This window comes from Herpailurus yagouaroundi, unplaced genomic scaffold (genome assembly GCF_014898765.1).
Source record: "Herpailurus yagouaroundi ecotype Mexico unplaced genomic scaffold, PumYag 163, whole genome shotgun sequence".
In the NCBI taxonomy this organism is placed as follows: Eukaryota; Metazoa; Chordata; class Mammalia; order Carnivora; family Felidae; genus Herpailurus; species Herpailurus yagouaroundi.
Genome location: NW_024412404.1, coordinates 26801681 through 26819700, shown reverse-complemented (window position 1 = coordinate 26819700; position 18020 = coordinate 26801681). Strand labels below are relative to the sequence as shown.

The 18020-nt window shown below is 34.8% G+C and overlaps 1 protein-coding gene across 5 annotated transcripts in view; it reads right to left on the bottom strand.

The window, feature by feature from the left end:
- Nucleotides 1–18020, bottom strand: part of MAPK8 (mitogen-activated protein kinase 8) — a 102618-nt gene that overhangs the window by 36717 nt on the left and 47881 nt on the right. For all 5 annotated transcript variants that reach the window (XM_040485684.1, XM_040485686.1, XM_040485683.1 and 2 more), the window contains 2 exons: nucleotides 6796–6966; nucleotides 3337–3466 (listed from right to left, as the gene is read on the bottom strand). In XM_040485684.1, coding sequence (XP_040341618.1) covers nucleotides 3337–3466; nucleotides 6796–6917 — 252 coding nt within the window. In that variant the 5' untranslated portion in view covers nucleotides 6918–6966. The remainder of the gene's footprint in view (nucleotides 1–3336; nucleotides 3467–6795; nucleotides 6967–18020) is intronic.

Below are 18020 nucleotides of genomic sequence, written 5' to 3'. Positions count from 1 at the left end.
ATAAAGGTGCTATAAAAGATTAAGGCAGACAGTGGCCCTTTTTTTTCCTTCAAAAAAGAACAGAAGGGAAATTATATCAATCATAGACTGGACAGCAAACAAAAGTCAAGTGCTGATTAAGTGGGTGATACAGAAGTATGTGAAAGAAGTAACACTTACTAGGAGCAGGTAAAAATTCCCCGAGAAACTGTACTTTCTTCTCTGAATAAAACAACGACAACAAAGAACAGCAGCAGGTCAGAAATGTGACCATGTACTTATATGGAGATTTCAAAAACGCATTTTGAAAATGTCTCCAATCATAATTCCCATGTGAATGAGATGAAGAATTCAGGAGAGATGGATAATTTTTTAGTTACACACACAATTTCTGCTATATAAACAAAGGTCACTAATGAAGTAATGCAGCTATTATGAAGGCATCCTGAGCAAAATTGATAAGTGAAGCCAGCAAGTGAAAAGTCAGAACAAAGGAAAAAGCAACCCCCAACAGTCTGGGAACAGAAACCAGATTTCATGTGAAATTCTAGAGAGAAACAGAAAGTACTATATACTTAATCTCCAAAAGCAAAAAGTAAAAAGAAAGTGAACGATGGGGGGGCACCTGGCTGGCTCTTGCAACTCTTGATTTCAAGGTTTTAATAAGTTCAAGTGCCATGTTGGGTATAGACAGTACTTAAAATTAAAATCTTTATAAAGAAAAAAAGAAAGTGAAAGGTGGGAAAGATGTGACCTATTAGCAGGCTTGTGACAAAGAATAACTTGCTAAGACAATGTGAACCAAACGGTGACCTGACTTCCAAACAGGATTACAATGTCCACGGTTAAGAGGAGACGACAAGCCTCAGTTCCTCTTGAAGGATTTGATCAGACATTAAGTACTGTGTGCTAGGTGACACACCAGTGTGTTCAGAGATAAGTGACCAAGTGGACATACACAAGCATCTATGGAAACAGTAACAAATGCACAGCGATATGAATGCACTTAGTACCACTGAACTGTATGTTTAAAACGGTTAAGATAGTTTTATACTATGTGTATTTTACCACAAAAAAAGGAGGGTGGGAAAAAACATGTTTAGACCAATGAAGAGATTAATCTGTGTAGAGCATGAACTGCTGAAAAGGCAAGACATTACAAAAACACCCATCCATCAGGAATGTAAAAATTCCATCATTCCTGGTTTCCCTATACATAGTGACCCTTGAACAACATGGGTTCAAACTAGGAGGGTTCACTTACACATGGATTTTTTTTCAATACAGTACAGTACTGCGTAAAAATTTTCCTTATGATTTTCATAACATTTCTTTTCTAGCTTACTTTAAGAATACAATACATGTAGGAGTGGCTGGGGGGCTCAGTCAGTTGATTGTCCGCCTCTTGGTTTCAGCTCAGGTCATGATCTCGTGGTTCACGAGTTTAAGCCCTGCATCAGGTTCCACACTAACAGTGCAGAGACTGCTTGGGATTTTTTCTCTCTCTCCTCTCTCTCTCGCCCTGTGCCCCTCCCCAACTCGTGCTCTCTCTCAAAATTAAAAAAAAATAAAGGAATACAATACATGCGATGCACAAAATATGTGTTAATCGACTATTTATATTATTGGTAAGGTTTCCAGTCAATAGTAGGCTATTAGCAGTTAAGTTTGGGGTTGTTGAAAGTTATATGTACATCTCAACTACACAGAGGGTCAGCATCCTTAATGCCCACTTTGCTCAAGGGTCAATTGTATTTAGTTTTATATTCATTCTCTGAACAAATACGTTAGGAGCATCTACTCTACGTCAGTCAGCACTCTTCTAGGTGCCAAGGGTATTGCCTACGTGGATCTTGCCACCCCCAGCAGAGGGCTAACTATGTGAAACAAGCTTTCCATGCCCTCCATTTAGTCGATGGAACCATCTATTTTTGCAGTCGGCTGGCTCAGGAAATAGGGAGTTATTGGCCATGTCCCCAGTGCAAAACTAAGGCAATATCACCACCATCATTGCCACGAAACAGGCTACAAGAGGCATAAGCAGCTCCATCTGAGAGGGAAAGACCACCAGCAAAACCCAGACAAGCAACATGGCTGGCTCCCACCTAAACAAGAATGGTGACACAACTTCTTCGCTGTCACTGACGGACTTTAAACTGTATCTCTTTTTAAACGCTGTTCTTTTTCTCTGGGAGGCCCTTTTTCTTTAACAATCCAATTTTTACCCCATTTTTAAGAATTAGTCTAGGGTCACCCTTCCCCAAAGCATTCCCATTTCATGAAAGCTCACTGCAATCTTCTCTCCCCTGAAATCTCAGCACTTATTTTCCACCCACCATGATATGACAATCAAACCTCTACCGCTTTATCATATTCGGTATTTCACTCTCTGTTATTTGTCTTCAAAATAACACTGTAATAAGCTCCCCCAAATCAGGAGCCTCATCCTTCCCCGACAGTGACTAGTAACTCCAGTACACAGAAACTTGCACAGTTAGTTCTCAAAATGTGGTAAACTGTGTTATCTGCAATCAGAAAGCATGGAGCTTACTGTATTTTATAAACTCCTTTAGACAAATATACCACAAAACATCTCCAGTCAGATGCTTTTGGTTTAGTACTTCATAAAACTGTCCCTTGCATAACTTACTCCTAGTTTATTTCCTCTTGGCTTATAAAAATCATTCCATTAAAGTAATCATGAAAGTATGCTGAAAGTAAGTTTTACAAAGTGTTAACAATTCTCAAAATGAATGAAAGTTATATGCTTAAGTCTTTATAATCATTAGGAAAAAGAATTAGGAATGCTTTCCTAATTTCATTTAAGTATCTTTTGAAGTTTCTGCTAAACTGCTTCATAAAATCACTGACTATCTTCAACTTAAAGTCACCAGTGAGTACCAGCATCACTTAAAAAACCAGGAGTGGGGTAGGGAGAAATGATTTCTATTTTATATCCAATATTAAATAAAATAACTATTGTCAAAGTAAAATGGGAACAATTTCACCTCTGTGCTAAGGCTACAGTTTTCTGAAATGTCAGCCTGCCAGAAAACAAAAAGTAGAAGATGAGATCAAGTCTAAATCAAGTTCTTCTAAAACACCTACCTCTTTTAAAACTCCTTTTGAAAAATAAAAAACTACACAATCTAAATTTCATCAACTGTCTTTCTTTTGATATAATTTAATAAAATTGAGAAAAATTCACACTGCAGACATATATCCCTTTTAGATAATGTTTCAAACCGGAAGAGCATTTAAAGCACCTAATATTTTTAAAAGTTTTGTTGGTTATGTATTCATGAACAAATCTTGATTTCATCTATACTTACAACATTTTCTCAAATGTTCACTTACATTTTTGTGATTAACACATTTCATTAGAACTAGCTCTCTGTAAGCCCGTTTAGCATGAGTCTGATTCTGAAACGGCCGGCTCAGCTTCTTGATTGCAACATTTCTTTCAAGAATGGCATCATAAGCTGCACTGTAACAAGAAATTCAAAAACAACAACAAAGCTTTAAAATCTACAAAACTGAATTTATGAAACATTCATGTAGATTCCTTACTCTCTCCAAAGATAAATGCAACTGTATCAATTTCCAGTGTTTGATAGGCAACATGTTTCTTCTATACCTATTACAGCATATTCCAACAATGTATAGCATTGTTAACTGCTTCTTAAAACGCTAATGGATGCAAAGAGACAATGGACTGTGAAGGCAGAAACTGTACTTGTTAGTTGGGTATCCTCCAAGATTTCCCTAGCATACAATGGGCACTCAATGCATAAATGTTTAATGAGTATTCAGGCCCAATACATAGCTTAAAGCCTGATGAATCCTTCACTTTGCACCTACACCAAGGGCAGACAGGATTAAAGAATACGTGTGGTCATAAATTCTACCCAAAATACTTTCTGAAGAATTCGACATAAGTAGATCACTTCCAACTTCTTTGGACACAACAAAATGAATACAGAAAGAGGAAGGAACATACATACAGAGCTATACAAAGGGTTATTTTACAATGTAAAAGTATTTAAAATTTGTTTTGGAGAAGGGAATTAAAAAATCAAGCCTATAGATATGAATGCTAGATTTCAGGACATTAGAAGATGCTTCATAACTGTTACTGAAACACATAATTCTGTGACATACAGCAACACCATACTCATTACTCTTCATATCTTTACCATATGATACTGACTAAACATCATGTTTTACAAATGACAGACCAGAGACAGTAAAGCACAAATAAGGTAAATTACCTTAAAATTATAGAATGTTATGATTGAAAGAAACTTTTAAAAGCAAAGCGGAGACCAAAAGACTAAGACATAAGGTTATGCTTTTCATACTGGACTACCTAACATACTTGAAGACTTCTGTTTATATATTTGGAAAGTTAGCACACTACTGACTAAAATTATTCTCTCATCCAACCTCACTGTATCAAATGTACTGAAAAAATATGTATTAAGAAATGAGCACTTTGGCATAAATGGACGCATCTATACATAATATATAGGACATAACTTATTTCCTATATATGTACATATGCATACACATAGCAAAACAGACATAAATATCATACTCTTTAGTTAGAAAATACCATATTTGTGTATATGTTCTCCCCAAATTAAAAAACAACACCCACAACATAAGGGGTCATTAAAGATGATTAAAAGTTTTGACTGTTTCAGATAAAGTATGTTTTACTTTTAACCATTAAATTCATTCCTATTAATTTTTTGTGTTAAATCAAAGTAACATTTTAAACTATACAGGTTCAAAAGTATCTGAGTAGGTTGTACTATTTTGTATCCAAGGAAGTTAGATTTCTAATTGTTGATACTTAAATGTGTACAAATTAGAGATCAATCCAGATCCCAATGAATCTTACCATCTATCACTGGGGTCCAAAATAATGCCTTAAAACAATTAATTTCTTCAGTTGACAGTGATAGTAAACACACACAGTGAGTTTAAAAACTTTTTAGCTTAATATTTGTCTATTTCATAATAATCTTTTCTGAAAGAATAAGCAAAATATTTGAAGACACTTATTCCTTAGGACAAAACAGAGGCTGGTTAAGATGGCTTGAGGTCCCTTCCAAAGCAGTTTTTTTTTTTTTTTTTTTTTTAATTCTGGTACACAAATTTCAAAATGTACTTACCTGAGGATAAGTGAAGGTACAGAAAAAACATTTATATATATACTTTTATATATATGTTCACGTATTACATATATATGTGTGTGTGTATGTATATATATATGTATGTATGTGTGTATATAAATACCATATTCCTCACAATAATGTAAATCAGGTGAGAAAACAGGCTTAGCAATATTAATTTGCCATGAATCACAAAGTTAGTACATCATAAAGCTAGAATCTGAACCATAAGCTGGCTTTCAGAATCCTTTTATACCGCATTATTTTCTTTACAATGAATTTGTGGTTGGTTAAATGTGGTTGGTTAAAATGACAACCAGTCAGCCAATACTACTTTTTAAAGTTACCCAAAATACTAAAAATGAAAAAAAAGTTACCCAAATTCTGTAATTTTTCGTATTATAACTTATTTCGAGAGTACAAAAAAGAGAATAAATGCTACTATTCCTATTACAGAAATGTGAGAGATTTTAGCATTTTACCACAATTGCTCTGAATTTTTAAAAAATTCACAGATAAAGTCCCCTTTCTTTGTCTCTATTTTTGGAAGTAGACATTATTCTGAAGAATTTGGTGTCATTAATGTTTTTATAGCTTTCTACATACATATACATCCATAAATATATGGTACTATTTTGTATATTTTCAACTATATATAAATGGTATTATAAGGTATATGTATCCCGCATCTTCCTTTTAAACTCAACAACACTACAACTCTGAAACTGTCTTTGTTGAAACACAGCTCCAGTTCATCCTAAATATTGTATAGTATTTTACTGTATGAATATATCACAATTTTTTATTCTCATGGATAGACTCACTGCTATTAACAATTTTTGCTATTATAAACAGTGTTGCAAAGAAAAGTCTCTTTAGGTACATGTGCAAGTGTTTTTCTGGAACCTGGGGGAGACCTGCAGGGTCATAAACACTTATGATTTTTAATAGATTCTGAGACAAATCTGGTCAAGAAAAGGTAATAAAGATATAATTACGCTAGAGCGAGGCTAAGAATTCCCCAAAGCACTAGATTATGCTAACTTAGTGATCTAAAATCATTAGCAGAACTGTCCCAAAAAGTATTCTACACTTCAGTTTATTAAGAATTATGTTGATCTATAAAGCCTACGCCCACTGCAGAAATTAGCTTGTAAATCAGTTTTAAAGATACATATGAGTTTTTGAAACATACATTGAAAAATGAGCTCACTTCATTCCCCAGTATAAAATAAGATTTCTGAAATTCCAGAGTTTCATTGTAGTGTGAAAATGATGATTAAGTGAAGCTTCTTATTAAAGTAGCTATGGGAATAGATGTATACATGGAATTAACAAGCATGCCACTTATTCTTTCCTGATATAGATTATTTGTCTTTACATGGCTTATGACCACGTATTTAATCATAATTTATACTTAAAGATGACAGTGCTGATTTATAAAGTTGTGTTTAATGAATAATAAAGAACATCAACCCAGAACAAAATTATTACCATGTTATAGCTTTAATTTAAATAACAGTTTTATTTTAACTTTTTTGAAGCAAGTTACATATTTACCAAGGTATCTATATTACAAGAGGAGAAAAGATAGCAGTTAATGATTCTCTGCCTAATTTTTGGAAGTAAAACTTACCATACTATTCCTTGAGCTCCTGAGCCTATAGGTTTTAAATTCTGATATCGTTTCAAAACTGTAAATGTAGAATCTCCAATCTCTACACTATAAAAATTGCTGTCACGCTTGCTTCTGCTCATGATGGCAAACAATTAATTTAATGGCTTCATCCAAATATTCACCGAGAAGCTGCAAAATGGAACAAAATGTGATGTTAACAAAATGAATGTATTTAATCTTAAAATTCGAGTCTTCACTCTGTTCACTGATAGTAACACAGACTGCTACAGCACGGTAAAAGAGCTACTTCATTAAAATACATTAAAACACAAATAGAAAGAAAAAATACCTCAGAACTTGGTTAGCATCTGCCATACTTAAGGAGAGGATTGATAGTTAAAAACAAAACAAAGCTTTTACAAGGGTAAACAATTTCTTCACTGTAAGTCACTAGTATTAATATGCATACATGTCTTAACTTATTGGAAAACTGTAAAAACATTTTAACAAAAGCAAATAATTATAACTAAACATGCTTTTAAGGTCACTTCCATAGTTTAAAATTTAAAACCAGTCATTTTATGTATTTATTATAGATTACTGAAAACTTAATTTTTGTGAGATATTGATACTATCATAATTTGCAAACTCATTTAATGTGACATGGAAGAAACAACCAACTGGCAGGCAAGTAAGTTGGTTAGCATGTATCACCCCTACCTAACAAACACAGTACAGTGCTGTCACCATGCCCCTGACCCCCAACAGCAACACCCAGGGTGTAATGCATATGTTGTTAGAATGGTTGAAAGGATGAGAAGAAGGGTAGAAACTATACAATAAAATAAAAAGATAACAAAGTGAAAAATGAGAAAATATATAGAGAAAAGCATTTAGTATATTAGGATATGAAATAAAGCAATATACTGTTCTGAATTGTGGGGCCTCAGAAGCATAACCTAAGTTCTGACCACAGTTCTTTGCCACATGCCTGATTACAAGCCAAGGAAGTCTTCTTCTACTTGTTTGGGCTGTATTTATTGACATACCTATTACTCATTCTAGACAGAAGTGGCCTATTGCAAAATGCATGCAAGACAGCTCCAACCTACTCCCCACATCCCACAATAAGACTAGAAACCAGTTAAGTCTAAAGAATTACTGTTTGTGTGTGTGGTTGCAAGGCAACGCCTATAAAAACAAAAATAAAAACAAAATCCTGATTAGACTTACAATGCAAAGAATCAATTTAACAAACACTAAGAATTACCAAGTGTCTAACCTGCACCAGGCACTGTATTGCGCCCTAGAGCCAGACTATGTAGAAGCTCATGAACTGGATTCTAACAGTTTAATTCCCAGAGTAGGACAGAAACCACTGAACAGCTCCCTGGCTGCTACCTGGAGATTACACTCCAAGAGGAGGCGGAGCAAGAGTTGTAAAACTAGTTGCAAAACTAGTAAGCTGTTGTACCAATCCAGATAAGAGAGAAAATTAAAATTAATGAGAATTCTTAGATGTGATGGCGTTAAGAATAAACAGAAACTAAACAAAAATGTCCAAACGGTGTAAGCTTTAAAAAAGAAGGTAAATAAATTGAGAGCAATTGAAAAGTCGGATCAATGATTTGGATAAATTAAAGAGGGGCCAGAGAAACACTTCCAAAATTAGTAACTAAAACTAGTCATATAACGCTCCAGAGAGAAGTGTCTGAAATGACAAGTGTCATCAATCTACCTAAGTGGAACCAGAGGCTTAAAGGAAAAAGTTTGCTCATGATTTAAACACTTAGATATACCCGTAGGCTGATCAAATATAGGTATTGGTTACCCAGACCAATTTCTTAACTTAACCTGAATTCCTTCTTGTCTACTGGAGTAGGGAAATAGAAAGAGAAGTGAAAAGAGGAAAAGAAGGAAGCATTGGGTGTCAGCGCCCTCATCAAATATTCTACACATTTATCCTGGAAACTAGGTCGGCCCAGGGCCTGGAAACAGTAATAATGCTCTCTGGTAATTTGCACATATGGCCAGAGACTGAGCACAGAGCCTCCTTAATGGCAAGGAAAGGCTTCTCTTTATTCTCAGAACAGAATGGCCCAGGAGCAGGAGTGCCCATGGTATGCACGCAGAAGTCTAGACTAACCTGTGGCAGCAGCTGAGCAATGATAGCTACAACACCCCAGAACAGAGCAGGGATAGCAGGCAGAGTACCCAAGGTTAAGTAGGCAGACCCAGCCAGTAGTAACCTTTGTAGAAGCCACAGCTGCCACTCCTACAAAAAGGAAATAGAAAACTCTACTCACTTACATTATCAGCTGTACAATATTTACCGGCACGCCTGAGTAAAAATCTATGTTGGGTACCAAAACACAATAGTATTCAGCATCTGGCCATCCACAGAACTTGCAGTTAAGACAGATAAGGAGACCTTACATTGCTTAGAATCTGCTGGTGTATCACTATGGTTGTGATAAGAGCAGTGAAGGGAAAGGACAGGATGCTGATAGAAGCAAGCCTGCTAGTCTGGGCTCAAGAAAAAATTCCCTTTATGCTGTGATGTCTGAGCAGGATCTGAACACAGATTATGAGTTAACCAGACACGGAAATAAGGGAGTTTTCTAGGCAGAACAATCTATGCTGCATCCCTTTTTACAACCCAATAGTATTCCATTGTGTGGATATACCATTTGGACATGTGCATTGTTGCCAGTCTGGAGGTTATTACAAATAACGCTAGTATAAACATTCACACTCCCCCTGCCATTCATCTTGGGTAAATACCTAGGAATGGGGTTTTTGACTCTTACGTTTAATTTTATAAGAAATTGCCAAACTGTTTTCCAAAGTGGCCATACCATTTTTCATTCCTACCAGCAAAGTAAGTAAAAGTAAGCAAAAGTAAGCAAAGTAACCTTCTTGTGATTGCCAATTTCTTGTGATTTTACATTTTACTAGCGGGTGCACAGTGGTATTTCACTGTGGCTTACATTTGCATTTCCTAATAATTAATGATGCTGAACATTTTTTCATGGGCTTATATGCTACATCTTTTTTTTTTTTGTGAAGTAGCTAATTAATTATTTTGCCCATTTAAAAATATGATTGTTTTGGTGCTTATTTATATATTCTGGATATACATCCTTTATCAGATGTGCAAGCATTTTTTCCCAGTCTGTGGCTTGCTTTTCTATTTTAACAGTGTCTTTTTCTTAAAACTGTTTACCGTGAAATAATTTTAAACCAACACAGATGTTACAAAAATAGTACAGAGTTCCTGGCAATGCTTCACCCAGCTTCACTCAAATGAGAGCATTTGACATAACCATAGTACAATTATCAAAAATTGGTATTTGATAGAGAAAGTTTACATTGGTACATACTATCAGCCAACAAGGAAACGGACATTGTTCAGATTTTACTTGTTTTTATATGTACTTTGTGTGTGTGTGTACAGTTCTATGTAGATTTATCACATACACCTATTAGGGTAATCTCTATCACAATCAGAATACAGAAGTGTTTCATCTCACCAAAGAAAATCCTTCATGTTATCCCTGTATATAATCACACTTTCTTGCCAACCCTACCCCTGGCAGTTTGATCTGTTTCCACCACTATCATTTTTTTTCATTTAAATAATGTTATATAAATGGAATCACATAATATGTAATCCTTTATATATATTACGGTTCCCAATATATAGGCCTTGCAAAATTTTGTTCAGTTTGTCCTTAAGTATTAATATTCTGGGTGCTATTGTAAATGTTTTCATGTTAATTAATTTTTAAATTTTCAACTGTTCATTGGTAGCACACAGAAATACAATCTTCTGTATAATAACTTTGTACAAAGCTCATTTATTAGTCTTAGTAGCCTTTTTTGTGGATTCTTTGAGATGTCCTACATACACAGTTCCATTTCTTCATTTCCAACTTGGAGGCCTCTGACTTCCTTTTCTTGGCCCACTGTACTAACTATAATTTCCATACAATCCAGAATAGAAGTGGCAAGAGCAAACAAACATCATTCCCTTGGTTCCTGATCTTAGAGAAAGCATTTAGTCTTTCATCACTAAGTATGATGTAAATGACAGGATTTTACGAGATGCCATTTAACAAGATAAGAAAGTTCTCCTTATGGCCTATTTCACTGAGAGTTTTTAGTATTAATGAGTACTGAATGTTGTCAAATGACTTTTCTGGATCTATTGAGATAAGAATATAGTTTTGCCTTCTTAGTTGGTTTATATGATGAATTACACTGATGATTTTCAAATGTTGAACCAACCTGTATTCTTGTAATGAATCCCACTTAGTCAAAAGTATCCTTTTTATTTTAATTCACTTGGCTTAAACTGTGTCGAAGGTTTTTCAATTTATTTTTATAGGGAATACTGGTCTGTAGTTTTCTTTCACGGTGAATGTAATGAGTTGGGAAGTGTTCCCTCCTCTTTTTCTGAAAGACTCTGTGTAGAAGTGGTATTATTTGATCTTGGAATGTCTGATAAAATGTCCCTGGAAAGCCTTCAAGGACAAGGGTTTTTTTGTGGAAAGGTTTTCATTGCAAATTAAAAAAAAAAAAAAAAAAAAAAAACGAATACACACATACAGAGAGGACTATTCAGGCTTTCGATTTCTTCTTAAACGAGGTTTGGTAGTTCTGTGTTTTTCAAGGAATTTGCTAATTTCATCTAAGTTGTCCAATGTGATGTCTACAGGATCTGTAATCATGTACCCTCTTTCATCCCTGTTATTATAATCCATCTTTTCTCTTTTTTCCGGATTAATCTGGCTAGAATTTTATCACTCTTATTGACCATTTTAAAAAGTTAGAATTTAATTTCTGGTTTTCTGTCTTTTTATACTTTTCTATTTCACTACTTCCTGCTCTTGTCTTTATTTCCTTCTTTTTGCTTGTTTTGGGATTGCTCTTCTACTTTCTTATAATGGAAGCTTAAAAGTACTGGTTTGAAAAATTTTTTAAAATAATATAAACATTTAATACCATAATTTGCTCACCACTTTAGCTTCTACCCATAATTTATCATCATATCCATATTCAATAATAAAATAAATACAAACACTTGAATAGGCTTTACTTAATGCCAGGTCCTATTTCAAGTGCTTTATAAATTTATTTTAATCCTCACAAGAGGCCTATGGATGTTTTCTAGTTGTTTATGGCTAAGGGTAAATTCAGTTCTTGTTACTACTATTTGGCTGGAAGCATAAATCCCATATACTCGTTTTGTCTGATGTTTCCTTATGTTGAAATAGGAATTACTATTTTTCCATCTTCCAGATGGTGAAATTAAGTCTTAGAAAGGTTAATTGCCTATGGTTACAAAGTTAGTAAGGAGTAGAAGGAAGATTTGAGTCCTTCACCCATATACTAGAGTCCAAAATAAAAAAAAAAAAATCTTGGTGGTGAAAAGGATATGAAGGAAGAGGAACAGTTATAAATACACTGAGTCGGAGATATCTCCAAGATATCCAAATGGAAATATCAAGTTGGTAGCCAGGTACAGAACTGGACCTCAGAGGAGAGTGTGGGTGAAAGATACAAATTTAGGAGTTGTTGTTACTGAACTAATGAGAATGATGTTACTCAAAAGGAGTGCAGTAGGAAGGGAAAGAGACCTAAGATTCAGCTTTGTAAACACCGACATTTAATGAGCAATTAAAGATAAGCCAACAAAGAAGTCAGAGAAGAGAACCAGACATAGAAAATGAACAGAACACCTTGGAGAAGCCAAGGGAAGTGTTTTTAAAGAACAGTCAGTGGTCAATAGCTCTGAATACTACAGACATATCAAAGAAACCGCTTGAGTTAGAGTAATGAGGGTAGAAGCTAGACTGGAAGGAGCTGAGGTGTGAGAAGGATATGATTTTAGACACAGGTTAAGTAGGTGTCAGTACTTGTATAGAGAAATTTAGCAAAGAGGAAACTGATAGAGAAAGGTAAATGGTCAAGGGAGGGTGATTAGATTATATAATATATAACATAGTATAGCATAGCATATATAACACAGAGACAACCTGAACATATTTACCTACTAATAGAAAGGATCCAATATATAGAGGAAGGGTGAGAATAGGGGGATGAAAAAAAATGAAGTTTCAGGTAGCACAATATCTCTGAAAAGGTAGAAAGGAATGGGATCCAGAACACATGTGGCCATACAGATGGAAATACTGGTGTCACTCTGCCATCAGAAAATACCATCAAGTGACTGAGACAAAAGGATCAATTTTCAAGATAAGGGCATTAAGGCTACTGGTGACATTTATGGAGGATGCATTTGCTATCCTGTTCTCTCCATGATGAAGCTGGATGAGCACAAGTGTGAGGAAGAAATGGTATGGACTCTGATCACTCATGCCCCTACTCAGGAAAGCCTCTTCTTGGATTAAAAACAAAGGAACTACAGTTGTAGAATTTAGATGTGACTGGTTTTGAGGCTCACAAGAGTAAGAGAATAGACAGGCATTATTATCCCATCCAACAGATTAGTAAACTGAGGTTCAAAAAAGCTAACATGCAATCAATTGCTGTGGAAATGTTGAGGTTCAGCTCTAGCCTTCAAATTTCACCTCTCATTATTCTTACAGTGAGAACACTACAATGTAAACATGGTTAAATTATCAACCCCCAAATCTCTCATGCATCTGAAATTTGCTTATTTTCCCTTTCCTTTTTGTGAAACATTTTCACTTATTTTTTCCATTCCACTATATCTACCAAAGACCAGTTTAAGTATGATGTTCAGGAACCCTTTGCCACTCAAACCAGCCTGAACCTAATGTCTTATCTAAATCACTTTGAATATTTAGATATACAGATTTTACTACCAGACTGTGATCTTTTTGAGGGTAAGGATTACTTTCCTAGGTTTTCAGATTTCCAAAACATATCAGCTCTCTGTATAGTTATTATTTAAATAATAATTGCTAAAAAAGTTAACCAAGAATATGAAGTCACAAATTACTTAATAAATTGTTCTGTTTATCTTCACCAATGTTTTCCTTTGTTAGCAGGGGAAAAGAAGAGATTAAATTAGGTTTTTATGACTCAATTTCTATGACGTCTACACAAGTAACTACTGCTATCAGGCTGGTCCACCTATAAAATGGTTGGTCTGGTAAGCCTGAATGTGGAGACAAACAAGTTAAACTAAATAGTTATATTAAAAGTATTTAGGGGAAAAAAAGAATGAGTTTAATGCAGCCATACAGATAAGCCTCAAAGACAACAGAAGTAACTCTGGTTGCATCACAAATCTATTTAATAGCTAAGCTTAGAATTTAACCAATTAACTTCAGAAGTTATTCTATAGAAAAGTAAAACTCAACAAGCTAGTATAATCCTCACAGCCAAAAATTATTAGTAAGTATTAAGACTTAAGCTTATTATTAAAACACAATGAAGTAGGGGCACCTGGGTGGCTCAGTTGGTTAAGTGGCTAACTTTGGCTCAGGTCATGATCTCACGGTTCATGGGTTCGAGCCCCCCATTGGGCTCTGTGCTGACAGCTCAGAGCCTGGAGCCTGCTTTGGATTCTGTGTCTCCTTCTCTCTGCCCCTCCCCCACTCACACTCTCTCAAAAATAAATAAAACATTAAAAAAAATTAAAACAGGATGACATAAAACCAACAGGAAAGAAGAAGCAAAATTATTTACTTATCTACCATCTCCAACGCTGAATGGGCTGAACATACAGACACTTGTATACTTTTTTTTTCCTAGAGTACTTTAGTTTAGTGATTCTCCAATTTAAAGGTGCATAATAATGTTCAGAAGTGTGTGCGTGTGTACGCGCATGCACAGAAGATTTTATATTGTCTTTTATGAGTTAGGGAACTTTCTTTTTTTTTTTTTTTTTTTTTTTTTTAGTTAGGGAACTTTCAAGAGTGATTCTGACTTTGGCTTTACATACTGACTTTAAACTCTTAAGTCCAGTGTGCACAATAGTCCATTCTAAATAACCTGTAAAACTTGCACAAAATCACCCCTAAAAATTATTTAAATCATCATATACAATAATATTTAGTACAATAATTTTTAGGGCTAAATATGAGATGTTCACCCTATGGAAAACATAGGGACTAATTAAAGCAGAACACAGATTCCTGCCTCCAAGGGCATAAGCTCACTGGGATGGGCAGAACTGTCTGTACTATTTAAAGTGTCACTGATCTCAGTTTGTTGGTAAGATATGCATAGTTGGATATTTAAAAGTTAAACCTGTGTAAGATGAAATATCACTGCCATTAAGCATTAAAATAATGAAGCTTCTAGGGAGAAGTTAGAATCTTAAAAGAACTAATTCACCTTATTCAGACTTTATTAAAAAAAGAGGCTAACTGGGCCTACCTGAGGGTTGAAATAATGCCCCTCTAAATTTGAGACTTTTTTCAAAAAATTTAAATTCAAGTTAGTTAACATATAGTGTAAAAATAATTTCAGGAAAAGAATTTAGTGATTCATCACTTATATATAACACCCAGTGCTCATCTCAACAAGAGCCCTCCCTAATGCCCATCACCCATTTAGCCCTTCCCCCCCACCTAACACCCCACCAGCAACCCTCAGTTTGTTCTCTGCATTTAAGAGTCTCTTATGGTTTGTCTCCCTCTCAGTTTTTGTATCTTTGCTTCCCTTCCCTTGTGTTCATCTGTTCTGTAACTTAAATTCCATGTATGAGTGAGGTCATATGATATTTGTCTTTCTCTGACATTCTTTCGCTAAGCGTAACACACTCTAGTCCCATCCACGTTGTTGCAAAAATTTCATTATTTTTGATCGCCGAGTTATATTCCATTGTATATATACAGAACATCTTCTTTATCCATTCATCAGTCGATGGATATTTGGGCTCTTTCCATATTCTGGCTATTGTAGATAGTGCTCCTAGAAACACTGGGGTACATGCATGTGCCCCTTCGAAACAGCACTCCTGTATCCTTTGGATAAATACCTAATGGTCCAAATGCTGGGTCGCAGGGTAGTTCTATTTTTAATTTCTTGAGGAACCTCCATACTTTTTTCCAGAGTGGCTGTACCAGTCTGCATTCCCATCAGCAATGCAAAAGGGTTCCTCTTTCTCGGCATCCTCACCAACATCTGTTGTTGCCTGAGTTGTTAATTTTAGCCATTCTAACAGGTGTGAGGTGGTATCTCTTCCCTCCTTTTCTGCACTACTCATTTATAAAGAGGATAGGATCTACTCCCACAGATCCTCTGTAAAAAACTAGAAGGTAAATCCTTCAAGCATTAGCTATGTTTCCTTTAAACATGTTATCCTTTAAACATTAATATGTGTCTTTAGTTATCCATTGAGTGCAGAAAGAAAGTATTCCAGCTAAAAGATAACCTGGATGTCTGGGCCACCAGTGATTCTTTTTACTATATAACAATCATACCTAGTATGCCCTCTTTTCTAGAAAAGTCCCACCCTCCCCCACAAAGGGAGCAGAGGAAATAAGGCTCAGTTTGTACTTCAGCAATCGGCTTTTGTAGGACTTATTTATAAAATAGATATATCTCTTAATTGAGCTTATTTGAGTAGGTTTATTACATTCCAACCACAAAATAATGCTAACACATCAGTGTCCCTTCACAATTTCTGTATTTTGAGGCAGATGCCTTTAACTAAAATAGCAGCAGCCACATGAACACTAAGCTTCAGAATTAGTTTCCAAGACTTCAGACATTCAAGTTATTTATTAACAATCTCAGGACTTTATAGCAGTGTCCTTAGCAATAAAGTAGGATGCTTCTAAGTACCTTCCAACAACAATAACAACCCAATATATATTCTAATACCATTCACATTTTAGTTAACTGGTATCCAAGGTTCTACAAATTACTTTGTACTCAAAATGGCAAAAATCTCAAAAATATTAAGAAAGCTGGCTCTGGGCTGCTCAACTGTGTGTAGATTGTTTATGTTTGTGGTTAAAATGCAGTGAGAATTTTCTCAATGACATTCATTTCAATTAAAATAGGTAACCTAATCTGTAAGAATATACTATTCCTCAAGGTACTCAAAAAATATTTTCATTTTAAAGCTAAAAAAAATTTATACTTGAAAATTCCTGTCACTTTTCTTTTTCTTTTTTTTTTTTTTTTTTTTTTTTTAGTTATTAGGTAAGAAAGAATACCTATAGCTTTAAGGGCATCTTTGTACAATGTGGTAGCTTGGGTTAACTGTTCTGCTTTCAAAAAAACTGATCATACGAAAGAACTCATTCCTTGAGACAGATTCAAATGCCTGACCTTTTCTAATTATAATTTTGCCAAATCTTCTAGTAATAAGATTCTCAGGCTCACAAGAGAAGAAAATGTTGATCACATTCAACCACCACCAGAGACACTTCCTAAAACCACAAATTAGAAGTAGCAAATGAGAAGTGTCCCAGAGGCATTGTACGAGGAATTTTACTCATATTAGTTAATTCTACATATAATTACCACTAGTTATCTTGCCAGCAGTGTAATTATGATAAGAATTTTGAAAAAGTGCTATGTAGGTGTTAGAAGAAAGGGATTCCATTACAAACAGCTTTCTGTAATTAAATACGCCTGCTCCCAGGAGAAAAAAAATAATCATTGAATTTCAGAGTAAATTACACCATGTTTCAAAATCTGAAAGCTCAGCAAGATGGAGGACAAAAGCAGCATTTCCATCTGATTGTGATAACCAGATATAACAAATCTAAGCTGAACATTTGCAAGATTAATAAAAAGGTTTAATCGCCCAGTTACAAACCTATAATCAATCACTCAGAAAGAGCTTCAATTTTAAGCTCTAACTCATCTTCAAGATGCCCTTCACAGAGTAAGATCTATTATCTTGTACCAACCATAAAAATCTCTCTTTTTTTCCACTAATAACACATTAACAACAACAAAGGCTAAAGACTAAAAACACAGATTTTTTTTTCCCTGCATAAATTTATAGCAGATACTAAGTACTTCTCCTCTAATCCTCCTTCCCCCATACTTCCCCAAAAGATTTATTACTTGGAGTAGTCCAATAACCTACATGAGGAAAAAGCTCATGGAATCTCTTAAAAAGCAATTTAAACATAACATGGGTGTCCCCATGCTAAATGGCAGAAATGATAAAATGGCTTTTCTGGTTTGGAGTTTTTGATTCATGAAAGTCAACAATGCTAGCTAACTTAAGAGCATTTATTTATCCCTAAAGGGGCCTCTAATAATTTTAAACCATAAAA